The 12663-nt window shown below is 38.3% G+C and overlaps 2 protein-coding genes across 2 annotated transcripts; one reads left to right on the top strand and one right to left on the bottom strand.

Moving 5' to 3' along the window:
• The first annotated feature begins 5339 nt into the window (after nt 1–5339).
• LOC144633811 (galanin receptor 2a-like) lies at nt 5340–6466 on the top strand. Its single transcript, XM_078492682.1, has one exon. The coding sequence runs from the start codon at nt 5340–5342 to the stop codon at nt 6327–6329; it is 990 nt and encodes a 329-aa protein (XP_078348808.1). The 3' UTR covers nt 6330–6466.
• Nucleotides 6467–7922: 1456 nt separating this feature from the next.
• Nucleotides 7923–9890, bottom strand: LOC144633012 (uncharacterized). Its single transcript, XM_078491788.1, has one exon. The coding sequence runs from the start codon at nt 9864–9866 to the stop codon at nt 8772–8774; it is 1095 nt and encodes a 364-aa protein (XP_078347914.1). The 5' UTR covers nt 9867–9890; the 3' UTR covers nt 7923–8771.
• Nucleotides 9891–12663: the final 2773 nt, after the last annotated feature.

The following is a 12663-nucleotide window of genomic DNA, read 5'->3' as shown; positions in this document are numbered from 1 at the left end:
GACTAGCCGCAGCTGTCCGTCTTAGAGAGGTGTCCGCCTTGTAAAGAGCGGAGGTAACATGACACCAGTAATTCTGAGATAATAAAGCTAAACCTTTGCACAATATAACAAACCTTTGCTTACTGCAACAAAATAATAAAAGGACCGTATTTGCTTGTAAAAGCAAAAATTGAGAGCGTCTAAAAACTGTAATACTTTAAGTAGAAAAAGGCCTCTTTAGTGTCCATACACGTAAGCAGAAGAGTAATCCGTTAAAGCGTCATTGATCTTGGTTAGTAAGCTTGGTATACACGTATCCTTAGGGAGCTGACTAACTTTGCTTTAGATCGATACGAGGTTTGGAAGTATTTTCACTTAAAAAAATGATAAAAACACTTCTCAAGTGTCCGTGAATGATTTCAAAGTGTCCATTGTCCGTCGTAGAGAGTGTCCGTCTTATAGGGAGTTTGGTTACAGTAAAATGACTGAAAAACGGCAGGGACCATCACCAGGTGTCCGTCTTATGGAGGTGTTCGTCTTATAGAGGTGTCCGTTAAGAGAGAGTTGACTGTATTATCATTCGTTCCTTTTTTTTCGTCCTTTTCACTACCTGAGAGCCCCACCGCGAACTGTGATCTGAAAAGAAGTACATACAAATAATAGCTTGCTCATGCGCATCATTTTTTATCAACTTCGTTTCATTAAAGAGTCCCAAATTGTTTTAATTTATTTAATGGTTTTTCCTTTACTGAAAAAATCATTTTGTATCAAATCGTCGCGTTCTCAATTACCGTATTGAACAAAAAATTCACTACAACCAAGAAGAGCGAGCGTTTTGTTTCTCAATACCGTATTTATTCGATTAAGCGCCCTGGGCGCTTATTAAATTTTTGGACCTTGAGAGTGGGCGCTTATTCGAGGTGGGCGCTTATTCGAGGCTGGGCGCTTATTAAATTTTCACCATTTTAGCAAGTAGTAAGTTTATTTTGAAGATGTACTAAAGCAGAATTTTAACTGTTCATTGCATGTTTCTGTAAAATACTAAGAAAACTCGGTCTTCGAAAAAGTCTTTTAGAAGTACTTAGTCAACAACATTCAACCCAATTGTCACTAAGGTCAATACTCTTCTTGTACACTTCAGATTGTTTGGAGGAGTGGGGCGGGGTGGGCGCTTATTAACTTTTCCTACCTATAGGGTGGGCGCTTATTCGAGGTGGGCGCTTATTCGAGGTTGGGCGCTTAATCGAATAAATACGGTAATTATATTTAACAATTAGACTACGAGCCCGAGTTTTCTATGAGCAAATAGTCAACGAGGCGCAGCCGAGTTGACTATCGTTCATAGAAAACGAGGGCGAGTAGTCTAATTGTTTTAGTAGAAACTCTAAAGGATTGTAGTCCAAAACCTACAATATTGTGCACTTTGAAGACAAAAATCAAGAAAATTTACAACTTAAAAAGCTACTCGCGCGCGCGACTGTTTTCTATCGGCGATTAGCATAATCACACTGACCTACTATTGGTAATCGCGCAATCTGATTGGCTACCCAGGTGCCTACTATCGATCCGTAGAAAGCTCTCGGAGCGCGCGCGTAGTTTTCGCTGAATTTTATCAATCAAAACCTTCAATAAATCAATTCTAGCGATATTCTGAGGTTAATAGATCGGTCAGTGGGTTATGCTAACACAATTAGACGGCTCGCTCTCGGTTTCTACCGGTTTTTGATAGTTGGCTCGGGGCTTCGCCCCTCGCCAACTATCAGCCGGTAGAAACCTCGAGCTTGCCGTCTAATTGTTAATTATAGTTCGCCACTAAATTTTCTCCGATTCTGATTGGTTTAAATTGAACACGTGACGCGGTAGTGCCCGTCCGCCGGAGGGCACTATCAGCCCATAGTGCCCTCCCGTGAAAAATGCCCGGATCGATAGTGCCCGCCCGTGACTGTTTTTTGTAAACAAACTGCCTGCAGACAAAAAAATCCAACCAAATTCACGGCATTTAGTGGGTTTCTCGTCTGGTTTTGTTTCGTTTGTTAAAATTCGGCTTTCAATTGAGTTTTTTATCCTCAAAAGTAAAAATAATCCACGATGCTTGTTTTTGTATGTGCGCGCGGAAGAAAATTTAGTGGTGAACAATAAAGACAATAGAGTGTTTCAGTCTCGGAACTATCGGTCTAATAGTTTTCCTCTTGGAAATTTGATCTTCTTAAAACTAGCATATTAGCCCTCGAAGCTTCGCTTCTCGGGCTAATATTTGTTTTAAGAACATCAAATTTCCGCGGGGCAACTATCAGCCGATAGTTCCTCGACAGAAACACTCTATTGTTAAAATAGAAAACAGTGGGAGAACCAATCAGATTCGCGGATTTCCAATAGAATACAGCTGAGTTTCTACTAAACTGCAATAGAAAAGGGTTTATTTCATCTACGGTTTACGAAAACAGAGGGAGAGAAAATAGATCTTAAACTTTCGGTGACAAAATTTTCGCAAACTTTTCTGGATTTTATCTTGCGAGATATTATTTTTTCCCGAAAATCCGTAACCGTTATCGAAAGGAGGCGATTCAGTCCGAATTGTCGAAATTCCTCTCGCTACACGGCTTGTTACATTCAATACGAAAAATGATAGTGATATCGCTAAACTGCTTGAAAATCACACCAAGAAGGTCACAACAAACGTTATTTTAGTTTAAAAGTTTTTGGGTTTAATAACACAATGGGACTACGTCAAAGGCATAGCATCTTGAAAAAAACTGGTCACATTTTGCAAGTTTGCAGTTTTTACAATCGTTGCTATTTTTTGTATTATTTCTTCTTTTGTGTTTATCTATCATAAACAATTTTTATAGTGAGGTTTTTTTAAGAGTACTTTTGAACAGCAGAAAAAATGACATCAGCTAAAAAATGTCCTCGACGATTCAACATATTTTAATCCGGATTGCGTGCTTGAATGGCGTGCGTATTTTCGTACAACGCTTTCTCTGCGGTCGCCTAATGGTTAGCGCGCAGGACTCCGGATCGAAGGGTTCGAGCCCTGTCCGGGGCACTATGTTGTGTTCTTGGGCAAGACACTTAACTCTCATAGTGTCTCTCTCCACCCAGGTGTTTAAATGGGTACCGGCGAAATTAATGCTGTTGGGTAACCTTGCGATGGACTGGCATCCCATCCATGCAGGGGGGAGTAGCAATACTCCTAGTCGCTAAATGCTACTGAAACCGGGATAAGCTCCGGCCTGATGGGCCACTAGGCTCGAACGCTTCAGTACTTTTTTGGTCGATTCACCAAAGGTACCCATTATCGTCAATTCAAAAATATCACAGAGCAATTAATCCGTTTTAAATCACAGTACAAATAAAAGGCTCTAAAAGGATATGAACACCTATTAAAACGTATTAAATTTAAACGCATGAAAAAGTTTACAAATTTTGTAGGAACGTCATGCAGGGTTTCCCATCCTCTTTCGCAGGACTGCCGTTTATGTAGCCAAAACATTACCACTGATTTGAAAAAAATCGAAAAATTAATTTCCTTCTTCCTCACACTTTGGCTAGAAGAACGGAAATTCTGCGCCACTGCTATTCATCAAAATTATCGCCCTAACTTCAACGTGTAAAACACTGACTATTTGGAATTTAATAATTTAATTTTGGCCTAGTCGATGTATTGTGTCGGAAAAGCAGAGTACATTTAAAGACAATGACCCATTAAAATACGAATACTAACAGTATAGTTGTTACCGCGCCGATTGGACAATCACCTGACATTTCAAGTCAGCCTTTGAATTTCGATCTTTCAAAGGCCTCGGCGTGATTTCTGAAGGCGTGGTCTGAATTAAATATGATTTTATAATTTTTTGTTCTAAAAAGCACACGTATAAACCAGACACAATAAACCAGAATGTCTGCATCAAAGAGAGTTTGCACTCTTTATTAAAGGAGTATATTGAATAGACATGGCCATCTGAATATCACAGAAAATACCAAATTATACAGAACAGGTAGGTAAAAACTGACATTTTCAAATTCATTCTTTTTGTCAAAAAGATAGAAAGTCTTTCTCTATATATTATGCACGGAATTCGTTAAAATTAAAATAATTTGTGAAATGTTGCTTTTTTCCCACGTAAAGTACAATATAAAACACTAGATATTTAAATACGACAAAGATGAGCGGTTATGGTAAAAAAATACGGGTTTTTTTTTTTCTTTTGCCGGTTCAAGTACGATAAACTGAAGGGAAAATTATTTCCGGAATTCTGAGTTCAATTTCCATCAAGGTTATAAAATATTGCTAGCGCTGGCAGTGTGGAAGATTTTCTGTAAATCTATCGCCAGTGTTAGAAGGTAAACAGACAAAAGGCGATCTTTTATGCAAGGTTTTCAATTATTTTTAATTCTCGTTTCTGTTTTTTTTCCTTAAATTTTGCCTTCAGTCAAGTATGAATTGCTTGTGATAATTTATGCGTTTTAAGTGTGCAAATACATTTTACATTAATGAAGATTAATTTTTCGACAATGACACGAGCAGGGGACAAAGAAAAATTCTGAGTCCCCGACGGGAATCGAACCCATGGCTTCCCAGATACTGGTTGGGCGCTCTAACCAACTGAGCTACGAGAGACTCGTGGTGAGCTGAGCCATTTACTAGGTTGATATATGACACGCGTCCTGCATACTGCTAGGATCAGCAATGTCGAAATCATCAAGTGTGTTGTAAATAATAAAGATGGTAAATTTTAAGCTCGGTGATAAATAATGAAGATTTATTTTTCAACCTAGTAAATGGCCCAGCTCACAACCTAGTAAATGGCCCAGCTCACCACGAGTCTCTCGTAGCTCAGTTGGTTAGAGCGCCCAACCAGTATCTGGGAGGCCATATGGGTTCAATTCCCGTCGGGAACTCAGAATTTTCCTTCGTCCCATGCTCGTGTCATTGTTGAAAAATTAATCTTCATTATTTATCACTGAGCTTAAAATTTTCCATCTTTGTTATTTACTACATTTCACATTTTCTGTCATTGCAGATGCTTTTCTTAGCAAGATTGTATTGTAGTGTTTTACTCGACTACACTCGTGTTACGATCGAGTGCTTGCAAAAGAGGCAGCGCCTTAATTTTCATTAACTCATGAGTAAATTTTTTTAATGATTCTAAAAGCAATCGCTTCAGGCAAGATTTTATGCGCTTAAACTTAATATAAAAAAGGTATTATAATACAATTAGACTGCGTGGTCGTGGTTTTTATCGGTTGACACTTAGCGAGGGGTAAAGCGCCGAGTCAACTATCAAAGTACACGGTCTTTTAAACGAACTCTTTTATTTCTCTGTGATCTATAGCCACTGTAAAGCACTAAAACGACCATGGCAAACAACTCTTCGCAATCAAAACAACTCAACAACTCCATCGCTATGGTAACATCAAGTCACGTGCCAACTTCGGAAGTCAAGGCCTGGTGTACCAGTTTTGCTGCCGAAGCTGTGGTTGTTGCAATTGGAAATCTGTTCATCATTACCGTCTTCGCCAAAACACGTGACATGCGAAGGCAGCATCGCCATTACTTCCTTATGAACTTAGCGATTGCTGACTTTCTAGTAGGAGCCTTGGCAGAACCGCTGTTTGTTTACATCTTGGGGGGATATTATGACTTGTGGAGTTTTAAATACAAAGACATTCTTTTCACTGCTAGTTTGTTCCTTGACATGTTTTCAGGGATTTCTTCCATTGCTTTCCTCGCCGCAATTGCTCTTGAAAGACTTTACGCCACGCTCTATCCAGCCAAATACAGAGCAACGAAAGACGCGAGTTACGCTGTGGTAGCGTTTTTACTGTGGGTTGTCTCCGCCATCATTCCAAGTATAAGAATCTATTTAGGAAACGATTATATCTCGTTGTACGCTTGGATGCCTGTAGTTTGCGTTCAGTTGTTGGTCATTAGCTTGGCTTACATTGTTATCTGGGCTAAAGTCCTGTTTTTCAGCTCCAAGCGATTGAATCAAAGCCGTGAAAGACGTTTGAACGTGACCGTTTCAATTTTAACCCTGGCGTCTCTATCAACATGGCTGCCATTTATAATCTTGAACACAGTAAGCATGTTTCAGCCAGTCAGTATTACAGCTGTGTACGCTACTAAAGTTCTACATTACGGTAATTCGTTGGTCAACCCTTTCTTGTTTGCTCTAAAGATGCCCAAGTTCAGACAAGCCGCCAAGAGCATATTTAGCAGCACCCGACGAAACGCGACCGGGAATCGAGCATCACTAATGAGACGAGAAGTTTCCTCGAAGAGTTTAGAAACTTCAAGTTTGTCAAGTTATCGGCGAAATCCCGAAACTAAATGTACAACTGTTTAATACAACGTTGTGTGGCTTGTTGATTTATGAATTATTTCAGTTGTGCAGAAAGACTTTTCCCAATAAATATTATAAAACAATTTGAAACAATGCAAACAGATCTGTACATTACAAAGAGGAGTTTAAAGGAAGAGTGGCACGGAGGCAAACTTAGACATAAGAAAATGGCCTCCAAATTGGTTGAAATTTCAAAATAACCACTTAAAACAGTGAGGGAACATTTCAATAACAGCAAATACAAAACAAGGCACGGATGGACAAAATCTGACTGGGAGACATGTGTTTCACGGAACTATGTTTTTGTCATTCAGATCCATAGCACTAATTTCTTCACTAACATGAAGTTTCATGGCGAGTATTTGACAAAACTTGATAGCGGAGCTCCACAGCGACCTTAAGGGCCGCAGAGCGGAGCCCCATAACCATAGAAAATCCACAGAAATAGGAAAACCATGAACTTGAGTTTTCATGGTCATCACGGCTAGCGGCATGCTATAAAAACATGTTACCTCATCGAGGAAACATGTTTTTATAAAGTTGACCGGAAAATAGTTTAATATTGGACCGCGGGCTTTTTTTTTATTGCCTTGGTCAGTGAATTCAGACATTTAAATAAAGGGCAAAGTAAATTACCGGGGAGCTACGCCTTTAGACTTGGCTAAATCTATTTAATAAAATAGAAACCATAAAACATATATTCGCCGGTCAGTCCATTTATACACCCGGACCGTTCTACCAAAAGTACAACGCACTAAACATTAGGCAACCGTGCTTTCCACTCTTCAGTTTTGTTACCTCGAGATACTAGTGTCTAGAAGAAACAAAGTTGACAGAACTCACTGTTCCTTGTGTTTAATGGATCGGATTTTAAGAACATGGCAATGGAATTGAGATTCACAGAACGTCGAAATAGAAAAGGTCCGTAGCCAGGATTTCTGATGGGAGGGGGGGGGGTGGAGTTTGAAAAATTAGTTTGTCTGTGACAGCATTTTGTGCGTTTTGAAGCCAGTTCGATAAGAAACCAGGCAGCCAAAAGCGAATGCAACTTTCTAATTAAAAATGTATGTAATTTGCAATGTAGACAATAATTAGCTTAGTTTTTAAACAAATCATACAACACATAATGGACTGCGGACATGCTTAAAATGGGTATATTTATTCCGTCAAAATGTGCACGTCACCGACACGAAACAAATCTACAAATGGCGGACCCTTTATTTAAGAGGTTTTCAACCCAAAGGAGTAAATATGTTGATGAAAATTACTGACGTGATGATTTTTTGTTGATAAAGACGAGACGATGTATAACACGTACAACTTAATTTCCATTTGATTGGTCTATTGGACGAACCAGTTGACTCAGACATGGAGTACTTAGCGAACTGGAGTACAGGCACTACTGTTTCAGTCTTTTAAAATTTCCATTTTCTTTTGAACCATCAGTCCACTATAGACGGTGCGGAGACACCCGTTCCTCCCCCACCCCCTCCCCCCCCCAAAAAAAATCATACAAGCCTGGGCTTTGCAAGTGCATTCTATTTCTTGGCACATTTCTTACTATGCTGTTTTTAACAAAACAATAAATTGCATTAACCCGAATCTAAGTTTAATGGATTAGGTAAGTCATATAGGGTAGTAACATTCAATGATATCTTTTGTCACCAGGTGACAAACGAAATGGATTTAGATAATCTCTTGTTCTTTGGCTATTTACGTTAAAAGTGAACCCAATTTTGGCCATTTGACGCTTTAAGCTAAATTCTGCTAATGCTCAAAGAGCCAAGATTACATGGTGTGTAAAATGCATTATGCTCGACTTGGGAAGGATTTAAAAGATTACCGACTCAGATTTGATGAAAGACTAGTTCATTATGGGCAGTTTAACATCACGCTTGCTTCACTTGACAGATACCTATTTCGGAACAAAAACACAAATTTGCAATATAGAATGGTATAATGTGATATGACAAATCAGATATCACCCACAGGAAGCAGTCTGCGGCGCGTTTTCATTATGATCTTACTGCTGCAACGTTCGATAGCAAAAAAGCAAAAACCTTTTAGAAGCAATAATAGTTTAATACTTATAGTGCGCAAATTTTACATATCAATATGATCAAACGCGCAAATTGCTTTCGACAGCAATTGCTTTTAACATTGTGAAATACTCAAATCTGAATTTCAAAACTCAAAATCAGACTCCTTGACCAATTACTGGTAAACTCTCTTAGGTCGAAGTAGCAAATTAAAAAAAGGGCCTGTCTATGTTATTTCTATTTTTCTTTTTCAAACTAATGCTTTTATGTTTTAAAATATATACATCTCCATCGGTTCAATTCAGTTTTGCGATCAGCGCGACTTGTATTTTGCTTTTTGCGCGCAGATCTGATAGCGACTTTAGTGATCGACAGATTAATGCCTCAAATCCTTCTTTTCTCTCGATCAGACTGACTTATTACCGTGATGTTTGAAAGCAAGAGCGCTTTTCACGAGGGGTAAAGCTTTTTTCTTAAAATTCGCTTGTTTACTATTGCGATTCAACGAAGACAAAGAATGCTTGAGTAATTCAGCTCTGCTTTGACCATCCAAATGCGTAGCATCAAGAGTTTGCAAAACTGATTTCAAAGCAATACTGTTCAAATCCGATTGTTTTCTTCCTTTAAAATTACTGCACTCGTTAAAAACGTTGTTTTCAGCACGTAAAGGAATGCTTTTTTGTGGCATCCAGTGAGACGAGTATCGTCTGCTTGAAGCGAAATCGATTGGCGGCAATTCTGTTTTGTTAGAGCGCGCGGTATTTTGAAGCCACCATGCGCCACTTCGTTCATCTAAACTATCCAGCCCCGAATCTATTTTAGACTCTTTCTTTTGGGCATATAGATTCGTTGCAATGTCGTAAAATCCCAACTTTCTATGATTCCAAAAGTATTTGTCTTTGTCCTTAGGCATATTACCTAACAAAGACCAATTTCCCAGTTTACGTACAGAAGTCCTCTTATTTCTGTTCAGTGATATTTCCATTCCGGGGTAATGTCTTTCAGTAAAGACACGACCTTTCCACATTGCTGCAGATTTAGTCACGGCTTCGAACTCTTTAAATGTTCCTCGAGCTTCGGGAATTTTATCCTTTCTTTTTAAATCCAAAATCTCTGTAGTTTTGCCTTTGTTCAGTTCCGAAGCAGATGTTTTTCCTTGTTCAGAAGTAGGAAGTTTCTGGGCTGTACTCGATTTCCGTTCATTATTGCCAAATGAATCCATCTTCTCTGCTGTTGCGAGTTGTTTTTTGCTTCTGCTTTCATGCCCTCGTCGTTCTTGCAATGTAGGAGAATTTTGAGCAGCTCTATTCTTGAGGCGATGAAACTCCTTTTTCGCATCATTATGATCGTTCGCGTGGACGCCACATTTCCTCTCTTCCAAAACAGGAAACATAAACTCACTTTCTTCGTCCACAAAAGGCTCATTAACAGCAAAATCTAAAAAGTCTGGCCCATCACCCAGAGCTAACGAACAAGACGAGCATCGACCGGAGCTTAACATGGTTAAATAAAGAAAGATACTCTCTAAACATCGATCTAAAAACTTATTTTGCCCTGAGAGCATGCAAATGGCATCAATGACGATGTTATTTTCACACCTGGTTAAGTTGCTAATGGAAACAACTTGATTTTTACGATAACACACCGGAATTTAGTTGTTTCAATCATAGATAAAAATAAAAGGAGAACCAGTTAAGAACAAAGTACATAAAGTCGATGTAACAAACGGCCTTTATCGTGAATTTGAAGTTGATCCATTTGTTAAAGTGGTTTTGGAGTCTTTTAACATATTTTTATTCCTAAGAAAAGAAGACATCACTTTGAGAAATTCAAAAGTTTATTTCAAACATTTCCCCACAAGCTATGAAGCACAGCTTGATAATGAAAAACACTCAAAATGATCGAAACAATCTATTATCTTTGCAGCTTCCATTTTAGTTGACTCTTCTTTCGTTGTGCATTATTACTTTCAATGCTATCACAAAAGGTTGTAGATAAAATTCATAAACCCATTTTCTTGCTAAAGTGACTAACGGCTTAGATCCACCATGTCAAACAGTTTTTACCAAGAGACGGTCCTTTCTTGTTTTTAAGAATTTTAAGTACATCGTTAATTTTTTAATCCCTGTAGTCATAATGTTTCTTGATGTTTTGAATGCATGTTCTTTCAAGGTGGTTGCAAACACTCGGCAGGAAACCTAGACGCCAAATTACGTTTACAAAAATTTGCTGCATGATTTCTCATAAACAAATTAACAATCCTAAAAATTGAATAATGGAAAATTGTTTTTGAGTTGTTTGTCGCGATGTTTATGTGAAATATCGACATAAGAGAGCTTTCGATAAAATGCCAATGAGAACTGTTTAATCAGAGAATAGAGATACGTTTTCCAAAAGTGTAGCATGCCGAGGCTACCTCATAAATGATCTTAAACAGATTGAACAAAGGAATTATTCATCGCAAAGGAATTATTCACCGTTTTTACTGCAAAATTTAAAAAGTGCCCGACGAAATTCCTCTCTGTGAGTACTAAGTTCAGAGTCACGTCGTTTTGTAATTGGTCGAAAAATTTAAAACACTGTTTTTGCTGCGAAATTTTAAGTGCCCGAGAAACTCTTGCTTTGTGTACCTAAGTTGGGTAGTCGCGTCGTTGATAATTGGTCGCGACATTGTGAATGCAAATTCTTGCTAAAATGGGGTCCTAATTTGGAAACCCGGGCGGTACATACCCACCCAAAATATACCCGAGTACCCCCTTCAGGCCTCCCTGGTCATTTAGTTAGCATGCAGTACATGTATCATACAAGAAAGTTCTGTCACCCAATTTTTGGGTGCTACTACTGGAATGATATTCCTATATCTATAAGTAAAAAGGCAAAAAGAAAACAGTACAATACTGTTAGGGGAGTCAGCATTTTTCCAGTATTATTTTGCTCAGTATCAATCACTGCCCCACTGTAACCATTATATAGTCAACTCTGTCTTAACGGACACCTCTATAAGACGGACACCTCCATAAGACGGACACCTGGTTATGGTCCCTGCCGTTTTTCAGTCATTTTACTGTAAGAAAACTCTCTGTAAGACGGACACCTCTCTAAGACGGACAACGGACACTTTGAAACCGCCAACGGACACGCATATAAAGTTATTTTTTTAGTGAATAATACTTCAAAACTTGTTATCGACATATAGAATAGTAGATCAGCGCCTTTAGAATACCAAACTTACCAAAAACAATCCGCTAAAACGCATTACTTCTAAGATTTAGTTTTCTACTTACAGTATTACCGTTTGTTATTAACAAACAAGTCGAATTTCTGATACTATTTTTGTTCCACAACACGTTTTGCTAACGTAAGCGACTAAAAACAGACGTGTATTCGTTGTGCATAGCCGTTTTAGCTTTATCGTCTCAAAATTTCTAGTGTCACGTTACCTCGACTCTCTATAAGGCGGACACCTCTCTAAGACGGACAGTTGGGGCCGGTCCCGACGGTGTCCGTCTTAGAGAGAGTTGACTGTATAACTTTTGTGTTTTCTCGGTTCCTCTCTTTTACTATGTTTTCTTTTTATCTTTGGGAAAAAATGTAATTTAATTCAAAGTTAAGGGCAATAATTAAGCCAGAACCAACCAGGAAAATCGAGTACCAGAATAATTTAAATCCTATTGCGTTATTTCCTACCCTTAATAAAAGGTAAAGATGTAAGTAATTATCGGTGATAACACCAACAACAGTTTCTTATCAGAGTCATGAAAATGAAATTTAAAGTTCACAAGCTATAGGCAAAGCTCACGTCATTTTCGAAATTGGTTTTCGATGTTTGGTGTTGTTAGAAAAGATTTCTTTTGATAAGATATTTGAAGCAGTAACACACAAGCTTGCAATAAATGGTAATAGTTTTGGTATACATAATTTTGTCTAATAACTACTCGAAGTCCTGGCGGATTCCATTTTACTTTATCCAGTGCCGTAGCAAGGGGAGGGGCCGGGGGGGGGGGGCCCGTGCCCCCCCAGTTTTTTTGCCAAAAAGTAAAAACAGTCCTGTATAAAATGTTGAAAATAAATTTTTATCTCCCGAGAGGTTTGAAACAATAACATTTGTACTTATTTTCATTTTTTAACATACGTATGGTGATGCACAAAAATATTAAACAGCCAAAAACTAAAACAAACCAGAAATCGTGACAACAATGTGAAAAAATGTCTCAAAATGTTTCAAAAATGTCTCAAAAATGTCTCACATTTGCGATATGCGTAAATCACAAATAGCTCTTGGAGAACGCTGAAAATAG

Source organism: Oculina patagonica, chromosome 12 (assembly GCF_052425735.1).
Source record: "Oculina patagonica isolate OP01 chromosome 12, crgOcupat, whole genome shotgun sequence".
Lineage (NCBI taxonomy): Eukaryota > Metazoa > Cnidaria > Anthozoa > Scleractinia > Oculinidae > Oculina > Oculina patagonica.
The sequence above is the reverse complement of the archived record's forward strand: the minus strand, read 5'-3'. Positions and strand labels throughout refer to the sequence as shown.

What these genes read in the sequence shown, in the direction of transcription:
- LOC144633012 (XM_078491788.1), bottom strand. Translation starts at nt 9,866, where the DNA reads ATGTTAAGCTCCGGTCGATGCTCGTCTTGTTCGTTAGCTCTGGGTGAT.
- LOC144633811 (XM_078492682.1), top strand. Translation starts at nt 5,340, where the DNA reads ATGGCAAACAACTCTTCGCAATCAAAACAACTCAACAACTCCATCGCT.